At 39.9% G+C, this 11,627-nt stretch overlaps 1 protein-coding gene across 1 annotated transcript in view; it reads left to right on the plus strand.

The window, feature by feature from the left end:
• The window catches only part of LOC104390867 (chromosome unknown open reading frame, human C10orf76), a 111,712-nt gene that overhangs the window by 12,371 nt on the left and 87,714 nt on the right, over positions 1-11,627 (plus strand). The window contains exons 12-15 of the mRNA XM_010000074.1: positions 233-308; positions 2,978-3,071; positions 7,854-7,955; positions 11,553-11,611. Coding sequence (XP_009998376.1) covers positions 233-308; positions 2,978-3,071; positions 7,854-7,955; positions 11,553-11,611 — 331 coding nt within the window. The remainder of the gene's footprint in view (positions 1-232; positions 309-2,977; positions 3,072-7,853; positions 7,956-11,552; positions 11,612-11,627) is intronic.

Raw genomic sequence — 11,627 nt, forward strand, 5'->3', positions numbered from 1 at the left:
AGCAGGAAGGGGGACAAAAACTTTAGTTGAGCTCTAAAAGCAACTATTTTTATGGATTGCTTGGTACTACTAATAATCAGAAGAACAAGCGGTTTGCAGAGGCAAGAATTTTATATAGTTGAAAATAAATTTTCTTCTTTCAGGTGGTCCGTGCTTCTGAAAAACTTTGCTTTTGGGTTTCTCATCTGCTGTTAGCACTTAACTAACTGTTATGTCTGTACTCTTTCCACAGAACAAATGAAGCAATCCTTCTGGCCCTCTATGAAGCTGTCCACTTAAACCGGAACTTCATCACAGTTCTGGCACAAGTGAGTGTCAGTGCAATGTTTGCTCATTTATTTGTAGTGGATGTCTTTGAAAGTAGAGAGTTGGCAGTGGAATTGGTGAAAATATATGGGTTTCAATTGGTTTTTTTGTGGTTTGTTTTTCCCCCCCCATCCCCACATACTTGCCATAGATGTTAGTGTGCATGAAAGGTCAGAAGGAGGCCAGGGCCTGGGTTTATTATACTTCTTGGAAATGCATCCTGTCTTGCCAGAAAACGAGTCACATTTTGAGGCACAGCTAATGTTGGAATGAGCCATTTTCCCCGCTGAATGGGAAGGGCTGCATGGAGTAACTTCTGTGCCGTATTGATACTGTCTTTAGGGCAGAATGGAGTGAATGGACTACTAGAGATGAGATTCCTGCAGCTGTCAAAGCAATTAATATTCTTGTTAAGTTAAGGCTGAGAAAAGGCAGCTGATCTGACTCCAAAGTTGAATGAATTTGTCTTGTCTGGGTGTACACAGACTGCATGTTGTTGTCTATTTGGGTATCCCTAGGTACTAATTAAAATGTGACAACTGTTTTAAATACTATTTTGTGTTCAGTCTTCCTTGGATGGCCCAACCTCTTTTGCTTGGGAAGCTGCCACCAGAATGTAACACTTCTCTTTGTGCTTTTTATGGTGAAGAAACAGCTATGGCAGCCTTCTGAGAAGTAGTGGGCTGCTTCATGCCTATGATCACAATTGTCTGGATGCTTTTCTGAACACTGTGTGAGTTGGCAAAGGTAGTTATTGCTGGAGACAGATAAGGAGTCTGTCTGATCAGTGATGGTGCTGTGGCTGGCTGTAAGGATAGCCTGTGTGTTTAGGATAGCTGTCAGGTTTAGGCTTTTAATTTTGATTTATCAATAGTGCTGGTAGTTTGTGAGAAAAATGACATCAGCAAAGCTGTTAACACCTTTCCCCAGTTATTTCAGGTCCTCAGAGTACAGCCCATACATCATAGGCTAGACACTTGGCGTGACGGAGGACACCTTTGTGGATTCCTGACAGTAGTGGTGATAGAAGAGGTCTGATAGGCAGATCTACTGTCCCTGAAAAAAGCTTCTCTTCCATGGCTAGTTAATTTGCTGAGGCTTCCTGCCTCTCTTTTCCCAGGTTATTAATTCCTACCATTTATGAGAGATTTCTGCTCTTCCAGTTCTGTGTAATACCAACTCAGGCCTTTCTGTCATCAAGATATTCCTGAGGGAAGAGAGGCCTCTGGCAGGGAGAAGAGTAGGGCAGGAAAAGAGAAGCTAGGGTAGCTCTTAAATAAAAATAAAATTCTAAACTAGTTATTTGTGAAAGTGATAGCTGAAGTTGCCACTGCTTGGTGGGTTTAATTGAAGCGGAGGTCTGATGCTCTTGGGTGAATGATCTGTAATCCTTCATTTAAGAAAGGGCAAGGTATGGGTTGTACTGTTCCTTGAAAAAGCCTCATAACAGCTGATGAATGCTTTTGATGAGGGTCTGAGTTGATGCCCATTGCTAGAGCGCATGAATGACTACCTGCTGCTGTGTGGGCACATAGGAAGAGTAGGGATACAGATGTGTTAATGTGTGTCTGAAGTGTGAAAGTTTTTGTATACTTCCCAGCTTGTAGGCCCACAGTTTTTGCTGATACGTGGCACTGTGATCTCTTAACTGATGGTTAGCACTTGGGGGAAAAGTGAACACCATAGCAAAATCTATGGAAGCAAACCTCTTTTATGTAAGATTTTCAATGTAACATTATATTTTAAAGTTTAAATTGGTACCAGTAATGCTTTAAAATGGTCTTTGAATTGTAGTACTTATGTCTGTGCTTCCCATATAATACATGTATTTGTAGTTGCTCACAAAGTAAGATATTCAAAGACAACGTGGAGGATATCCACTTGTGAATAATCCTGCAGAGCTGATGTCAAATGAGCAATTCTGTATCCCTTTATTTTGAAATTGTACTGATATATTAAGGTGGATGATACATTTATGTAAAACATGCCCTGTGGCATGGACACATAAAATATCATGGCAGATTGCCTGCAGTTTCAACAGTGTGGATAGATCTGGAAGCTTACAAAGAGTAAAGTCAAAGCAGTAATTAGGCAACTATTAGCAAAGATGAAATGGGGAGAGTAACCAACTGATGGAAGCTGAGAAGATTGATAATGATAGTGCTTTGCACTCTTTTCCTGCAGTGCCTGGGCTTTATAGTGAGACAGGAAAGTAATACATTTTTCTTTGAATATGAGCAGGTGGAGGGTAGGAGTGAGGAGAATTTGCTTTTTGAAAGAGAAAGAAAAGGATCTTGGGGGAAGACTTCAAATGCAAACTCTTGGGTTGTTTTGGGGGCAGCTGGAAGCTATAAATATTGTGGGCTTCTGCATACCTTTTCCCATTTGACACTGGGGAAGGGCATGTTATCTGTCTGCTGGGGACAGCCACCACTTCCTGACATATTCTTATGTTTTGTGGAATAAAGAAATTGATATACAGTTTAACAGTTAGACACCAAAGGTCAGGAAGCATAACCTTGCTTTTGGAGGAGAGGCTGAAGTTTCTGGAGGCTTCATTAGTCATGTGAGTTGTGCAAAATCATGGAACAGTACAAGCAGGGATGTGTATGACTAGTGCCTAGGGCAGCTGTTGACCTGTGTATTTCTGGGCATTTGTGTTTTCTGTTAGAGCCATCCTGAAATGGGGCTGATGACAACACCAACAAGCCCAATTCCAATGACACCTGTCACTCCACTTGGAACCACCCCACCTTCTTCAGATGGTAAGAAATCTAATGATATTCTGGGGAAAAACAGTTAAAAACTGTAAAATAACTAGCAAAGCATTTTCTCAAGATGGCAACCAGTGAGGTCTGTCTGGAGCATATTTGACTCAAATTTATTTCTGTTTTGCCTTTTATATTGCTCAATAAAATTATGCTGATATTCCATCTGAAAACATTACTGTCCCAGTATCTGCATGAAGATACACCCAGCCTTTTAGTTATTCTACGTAAGTTTTTATTTATGAATATTTTTAGTGTCAAGTTCTTTGCCTGGGATTTTTTGTCATTGGAACAGATTTACAGAGAATCGTGGTAGATTCCTGGTTGTTATTAATGCACTTGTCCCAGTTTTTAATTAATTTGGATTTGAATCCAGCCTAGGTGTGGAGTTACTCCTTCCTCTTGTTGTCTTTTTTCTGATAGGCTTTGTAAATGACTGTTTGCCCTGTAATCTTTTTTCTAAATAAGATGTTAAGTGTCCATGTAACTATGCTTTGAAATAATCTAAAATAGAACTCTCTCATTTAAGGTATTGATAGATAGCCTGGTTTAAGAGAAGAAATCAAATGGCTGTTGTCACCTATTTTAATGGCATCCTCTAGATCTGAAGGAGATGTTTAGTGAAGGAACAGACTCAGTTGGAATAGAGCACAGTTTGGATATATTTCTGGGTAAAAGCAGCTTGGGTTACTCAGTTATATCAGCTATTCAGGTCATTTGATATCCTAGTTAAGGATGATCCTCCTTGTGGATGTATTCTATCTGGTTACTATGGATATCAAAAGCTTAAGTTAAAAAGCCTTCTATGTCCCAATTCTCCTTGTGCATATAACATAAAACGTAGAGGGATGGGCATTCTGTGCTTCTGTTCAACGTGTTCATTGCAAATACATCCTCCCACACACCAGATTATACAACTGACAGAATTCTGTCTTAACTGCATCTACTGCTTACTTGTGCTCTCTCTTTTTAATTGACCAAAAAACAAAAGCAAAACAAAAACTGTCCTGCTTTCAGCAGAGGCAGTGATCTTGTGAAGCTTGAGGCTTCTTGCTGCTTGTAAGTTTAAGGAGAGGATCTGATCTTAATGTGCAGCAATTACGTCAGGAAGCATTCTTTATTTCTATTTGCTGTTACCTTCCTGATCCCTACTCTGTGATCTCTTTTTTTGTTTGTTTTCTTTTCTTGAGAACCTTGACTGGTTTAGTTTTGTGGTGCTTTAATATTACTGTTATTTTAAAGGTATGTCAGGATTTTCCTCAATTTCTAAGGTTTTGAAGTTCAGCAGTAAAATTTTCCTGTGGCTAAAAGTTAGCAAGAGGTGTTTTGGCTTTGTAATGAAACGATTGCTTCCTTCTTTTTCTTGCATTAAAAAAAAATACTTAGTTGAGCTGTTTTCAAGTTACAGCAACATATAGAAATCCATCTATGGGTTTCAAGTGAGGTTTTTTATGCTGACTGGGATTAAAAGTGGGTTCATATTCCAGTCTGAAATTGAGGTTGTTAACCTACAGTGTGAATTAAGACATTTTGAAGTTTCAAAACTTGTTTTAAAAAAATCAAGTTCTGTGATGTGTTCTTCAGAGAGATTTTTTTTTTTAAGTGAGACTTTTGCTAGAATCTGTTGATCCATAATATGTAAATCAAGTGTGCCTGTCACCGTAGTTACCTAAATGTCAGTTTGCTTACTGTTGTTAAATATTCATTCACTGCGTTCATTGTAACAGCTCCAGGAGGACCCACTGGGGATATAAATAAATTTTTCAGACTTTTAGCTAAATCTCTGACCTATTCATAATATTTGGGGTGAAAAAGCTTCCAGACTCATTGCACAGACTTTGCCAATAGACTGGGCATGTTAGCAACATGTTAGGAGTCCTAGAGCTTCAAGGTTGAAGAGACTGAAACATCTCACACCTGGGGATGTGCAGCCTTTAGAAGCTATTATAATTATATATAAACCTTATATATATATATAATTTTTAAAATAATATAATTATACATATATAGTTATATAGAAACCTTCAGAAGGTAATTATAATTTCTTTGATGTGATTTTAACAACAGATTTACACGGATCTATTTGGCCTGTTGTTTCCAAGGGCTATGGTTTTTGTGTTCAGGGTGATTGCATAATCCTAAACTCCATGAGAACCTCCACTGTGTTCTGGTCATCTCATTGCTCAGTTTAAAGCAACCTGCATTTTACTGTTTTGTATCCTCCATCCTTCTGTGCCTGTGCTTGCCCCAGTTCTAGGGGTGTATAAGCCTTGCTTGCCTCATTACAGGGTTATGAGATACAAGGTTTCAGTTACAAAAGGCATTGTTTGTTAAAGCAGACTTTTCTCTGAATCAAAATATAGTTGCATGCAGGATCTTCACTTCTCCTCAGAGCCCCAAACCTGACCATCCAAAAATCAAATGAGTAATTCCTCAGTTCTTGCAAGGTCCAGTCTGATCATAAATACCTTTTTAATTCCTCAAGAGTGAGAAAACCTCAAGCATACCTGAGAATAGATGGAAAAGAGGTAATATAGTTCTTAAGGTGCATGCCCTAGTGGTCTCCAGATTTGTTTCCAGTGCAAAGGGAGCTCTATCTTAGGCTATCTTTATAGCTTGAGAAGAGGCAGAGCCTTCTGACAATCATAATTCAAGCCACCGATGACCTCCTGCATGTGGAAAGCTACAAGATTGAGCTGCTAGGCAGCTGTAACAGTTATTGTCATGTCAGGACAGGCACGCAGAGCTGGAAAAGATCCCCTTGACTCTGTGAATCTAGTGCCCTGTGCTTGCAGGCATGTCATCAGAGATTTCCTTAAACTTATCGAACTCTCTTAATTTGTTATGTTTGTTTCCCAATAATTCATACTGAGAGGCAGTGTCAGCATCTTGTTTTTTGGCTAGAAATCTTCAACTTTTCAACCTGCACTTCTTGTCATTTTATACCCATTTGTCAAGATGTGTTAACAGTACTTTGGACCACAGATACCTCTTTTTTATATGTTGGGTTACTTGCCTGTGTATTTTGCTGTCTTGTAAGAAGGGTACCGTATTCCTTTGATTAACCTACTAGCCTTTCTTTGAACTTTGCTCAAGTTTGAGTTCATCCTCTTTGAACAGTATAATTATGCACAGTGTTTGAGACAAGGTCCCACCTCGTGCAGGGCATTGCTGTGTTTCTGTCTCTGCTGGAAGTGCATTTCTGGGTATTTTGTAGGACCACACTTTTCAGTGCTTTGTGTTAGTAGCTCATCATCTTGTGATCTCTGTCACAGTGTTTTGTTTGGAGCTGTTGAGCTCCCAGCTTGCTGTGGAAATAAATCCCTAAATTCCTGACCATAGGGCTTGTGTTGCTGAATTTCATCTTGTATTTATTATCTGGTCCTTTTTTTATCCTGTTCCTTATATACAGTCTGGTATTCCTCTCCGTTTACGTATCCCAGCTTTCTGCCATTAGCAGATTCATTAGCAAGCAACTGTTTCTTGTGCTCAGGTCACTCACAAAAAAGAAAATATTCCCTAAACTGACACCTGAGGAATTCAAGTAGCAACTTCTTCCCAAATGAAAAATTTCTCCAATTGTTTCTTCTTTGCTAGATCTTTGATGTACTTTAAATGTCTTTACTGGTTCCCACCTACCTGCTGCACTCTTTAATTTTTCATTCAGAACTGTATTAAAACTGTTTACTGAGGTCCTCCTAGACTAGCTCCATCAGTTCAGGTTTTGGTGGGGGTTTTTTTGTTATCTTAAATTATATCAGGCTTATTTGGTAGGATCTGCAGGTAAAGGCATGCTGCATATTTTCCACTTAGCTCTTTCCCCTGCCCTCTCTTCAGTATTTCTTGGAAAGCCTTTCAGAATGGGAAGGCTGAGAATGGCCCTTGTGGACAGCTCAGGATCAGTTATCAGTAAAAATGTGGCTCAGTCACATGATGGAGGTTTGACAGCTCATCAACTCGCTACTTCAGATGGTACATGGGGAGTGAGCGGGAGGCACAGTGTGCAATTAGCTGAGTAATTGAGATAGCTGCTTGTAAAGTCTAAAGCAGATGATGGCCAGTGTTAAGGTGTCAAAAGTACAGCTGATGGTAAAAAGAAGTGTATCCTAGAGAAATGCCAGTGAACTGTGGTTCTGCAGGTATGGAAAGTACGTTTCTGTTCCCTGCTGTGTTGTGATTTCTCTAGCACAAGCTATGATTGCTTCTGCTTCTCTATTTTTATAAAGCTGCTCCTTCTACCTCTTTTTTCTTCCAATTTGGTTACGCAACAGTTGTTACATTGCAATCTTCTGTGTTGCTTCTGCAAGAGAGGCTGTTGTTGGGAGGGAAGAATGGAATTGGGGTGGACCTTTTGGAACTGAAAGTCAAATGTTGCTGAAGTTGAGTCTTAGCTGGGCATGTTTCTTTCCAAACTGAGAATGGTATGAATTTTAGTTGTGTTGGTTGTAAGAATTCATTTGCTATCTGTGAGAATATCTTAGCACTCATCAATATTCCCAACATAGGGAGTTTAAAAGAGCAGGCTGATTTCCACTGGGGGAGGATGGGCAGGGGGAGGCAGGTACCACAACTTGTATTTAGAGCAGAAGAAATGTTCTCTGGGGGACTGGTACCAGTCTTCAAAACAAAATCTTGGCTAGGTGGTCATGAAGGAGGAGGTCAGATGACCCAGCAAATAAGCTGATTCTATCCCAGATCAGTGAATCTGTGACTTGGTTCTTTGTAGAGTTACCTCTTGTATTTGTGGAGGGTAAACATGTCTCATCTGCTTTGTTCCAGTTATAAGCTCTGCAGAGCTGCCTTTGGATGCTGATGTGCAAACTAGCAACCTGCTGATAACCTTCTTGAAGTACAGCTCGATTGTGATGCAGGACACAAAAGGTAAATTCTGTGGATGCAGCAAGTAGTGCTTCTTGAAGCCAGGAGGGTATAAGGCCATATGTAGTGACTCCAGAAACAGAAGTTAACTGGAGTCCCTTTAGACTACTGAAATTTAACTTTTTGAGAAAATGAAAGGATTTCTTATTGCAAGATAAGAGTTAGAAGTCTAGGAGAGACCTAATGCTGATGGGACAGAAGTCAAATATGAAAAAAATGTAATAGTACCTATTAACCAAGCCTGTCCCCATACAGGAGGTGTGAGCATATCCCATTCTGTCAGAGAGGGAAAGTCAAGTACCATCAGCCTGTATTTTTAACAACATTTAGAAGTTGACACAGGAGGCAAAGCTGAGCATTAGGAAGAAATAATTTCCTTTGTCCTTTTGTACTTACTGGTTAAATAGGCAGATCTTTAATTATAAAGAGGACAGCAGTGACTTATGCTCTACTGACAGTAATGTGCTTGACAAGATGTATTTCCATATTGTGCTTTTTGCTTTTCCTGATATTTTTGTGGGGTTAATTTCAGCTTGCTGGAGTTGAGGTATTGCTTCATCTCCTGCTCAGGGTACTCACAGGTGCTGTTTTGTCCAGTTGTTGTATAGGCATGACCACAGTGTGAACATAACAGATCAATTTTGTACCATATTTAATCCTGTTACCAACTTCTGCTGTTAAGTTAGATATAACAACTGAACAAAAATAGGGAGATAGCTGCAGATTATTGAACTTGAATGCTTGGCACTGTCTGAGAGAAAGCATGAGAGTTTCCTTCTACCTGTTATATTGCAGTGAAATTGTACTGGGCTGTCTTGTTCTGCTTCAATGTGCAAGCTAGTTCAGGAAAAAGTGGATAATTGAAATTAGGACCAAAAGGGACTTTGTGAAAATATCTAGTGCACCCCTCAAATCCAAGGCAGAATCAGGTTTACCTGTATCTTTTCTCAGAGATGCTGCTAACAGGTTGTATAAAGACACTCTGATAATGGATCATTCCAGTGTTTAAGTACCCTTATTATGAGAAAGCTTCATGTGCATCTTAAATTATTTGCTGTGATTTTAATTAATTACCTATTCTCCAAGGTAGATAGTGAGAACTGATTATTCCTTTCTTCTTTGTGACAACCCTTATGTGTTTGAAGTCTGCTTTCATGTTTCCTCCTGCTTTTGTCTTTATGCTAAATCACCTCAATCTTTGCTCAGTCATTTCTTAACCTCTGTACCTCTGTACCAGTGTAGTATGGAACAATGGCATAGGGCCTCAGGAGCTGCCAAACTGGATTAGTTTCAGATGGAGTGAAATCTGATAGAGGGGATTCCTTACTAAACAAGCCAGCAAGAGATGGGTTTTTTTATGGGATGAGGCAGGAGTTGATGTTTGTTTCTTTATGTTGGTTCTAGCTTGTATAACACTTGAAATTTCTGTGGCTTATGGACTTAATCTTCTTGCTGCCATAGTAGTTTGTGGCAATGAGCTCCACTGACCGTTTAAAAAATGTTTTCCTTCCAAACTGTTGCTTTTTAATTGTAGCAGGTATATTCCTGTCTTTATATTTTTTGGTGATAGATGGGTTCTTGCTTAAATTTTTTCCTTCTTATGTAAGATCAAGCATGTGACACCAGTATAGCAGCAACAGAAGAATGGTTGACTCTAATTTATTCCATGTGTCTTGAGACAGGTGTGAACGCTCAGAGGGGAGGCTGGTTTGCTCTGCATCCGGGACTAGACAGTTGTTTAGTCTTGTCCCAGAGAGCATAATTTAATAGATTGGGTTGCTGGATCCTCCCCTTGTTTTTTCTTATGTCAGTTGGAGGCTGCTCCCTTGGGACAAAAACTGCATAGTTTCTTCCCATCTGTAAAATGAAGTTCATACTACTATACCTCCCCATAGGAAGGGGTCTGCTTTTTTCCTTTAATGAAGTGGAAGTACAAAGTGTCTGTGAGAATAATTGCCTGCATAGCTGCCCCATAACTGCTGAAAATGGCATGATGCTCACAACACATTAGCTGAAGGTGGAGTACTTGGTGTGAAACAGGAGCCTTTGCAGCATTGTCCCTGGAGAGAGGAGTGATGGCAGCACCTACAAAAATATACAGGGAGGCTTAACAATAGAAAAATAACAAGGCTCCAGTGTATTAAAGTTCTTTGAGGCCATTTCTCTTGCTTTGCTGGAGTAGGAAACTTTAAGTTAAACATTTTAGCTGACATAGGAGAAACTGTTAACTCTCCCATTCCAAAATTCCTCTTCATGTTACTTAGCGCTGCAGGATGAAACCGGCACGCTTCAGAGCACATCTTGGCAGTAAACATCTGTCCCTCAGCAGCATAGAAAAGAAACAAGAGGCATCAAACTAGACAGAACAGCTAGCTAAGCCAGTTTTATCCATGTTTATAGATTACCATATGCTCATTAGCTAGCAAAGTTCTTGTAAAAGTTACCTGCAAAGATGCAAGGAGTTTGTCTGATGCTGCCACCTACTTTATGTGAAAGTGGTCTGACTGCTTTGAATTTCCCTCTCCTCCAAGCTTAACTGTAAGGCAGATGTTTGAGGTGGCACGTTTAGTAGTCTTCGCTTTAGAGAAGCTGTTGGAGGTCTCATGAATGTGCAGTTTTAAGCTTCCTCAGATTTAATTACAGATATGTTTGTGGTGGTATGTTTATTTTGTTGGTTTGTGTTTGTGGTTTTGCGTGTGTGGTGTGGATGGTTTGGTTTTTAGCACAACGATTTTCAAATGAGCTTGATTGGACGATGCCTTGAATAATCAGTTTGTAGCTGGCCCTGCTTTGAGCAAGGATTGGAATAGAAGCTTCTTCCATCCTAAGTTACTCTACGACTGTGTATATCTTGTTCTTTTGGTATTTCAAGGTTAAAATCGAGAAAGAAGAATTTTAAATAATCCAAATAAAATTTGCACTTTTCTGCCTTAGTCCCTCTCTATTTGTGAGTTGTTCAGCCTTCCAATTGTCATTCAAGGCAAAAGCTGCTTGAAGTCTTAAGGGGAGTAAGAAGTTGCAGAACATGATCAGGGCAGAACTCCTTTGGCTAAGTCTTTGCAGACTTCAGTCTTTCATGATTTTGCACAGAGCAAACTAGGTGATGGCTCAGTATTGGGGGTCAAAACTCAGGACTTGGAGCATAATGCTGGGAATTGTTCTACTACACTGTGCTGTGCCTCTACCAAAGATTTGCTTCTTGTTTCATAACCTACAGCAAAGATGATATTTTCACTCCTATCTTGTCTAAGCAAGGGATAAGAGCATCTCTGCTGTGATAGATAGACAGGGACCAACCCCAGTATTTACTGTATCTGTGGAAGTAAAACTGAATGAGACAGAAGTCCCACTGATTAGTTACAGTGCTGTTGGAGATTCAAATCGGAAACTTTGTTGCCTCAGGCTGGTGGAAAATTGGTGTGATTTAGTGGTCAGATTGGAGAGTGAGTACTTAATGAGAGTAGTTGGACTATTAGATATTGTGGAGGAAGTAGGAGTGTAAGGAGAATATCCAAGGCTGGGCTTTTCTCTTGCTGCAACAGCTGTCTCCCACTTCAGCATTGCTAGGCTCATGCAGGACTTGTTTTTTCTTTTTTGCAGATGAGCACCGGCTGCACAGTGGCAAGCTGTGCCTGATCATCCTGACATGCATAGCAGAGGTAGGTTTCTTGTGTG

Source organism: Chaetura pelagica, unplaced genomic scaffold (assembly GCF_000747805.2).
Source record: "Chaetura pelagica isolate M959 unplaced genomic scaffold, ChaPel_1.0 scaffold436, whole genome shotgun sequence".
NCBI classification, from domain to species: Eukaryota; Metazoa; Chordata; class Aves; order Apodiformes; family Apodidae; genus Chaetura; species Chaetura pelagica.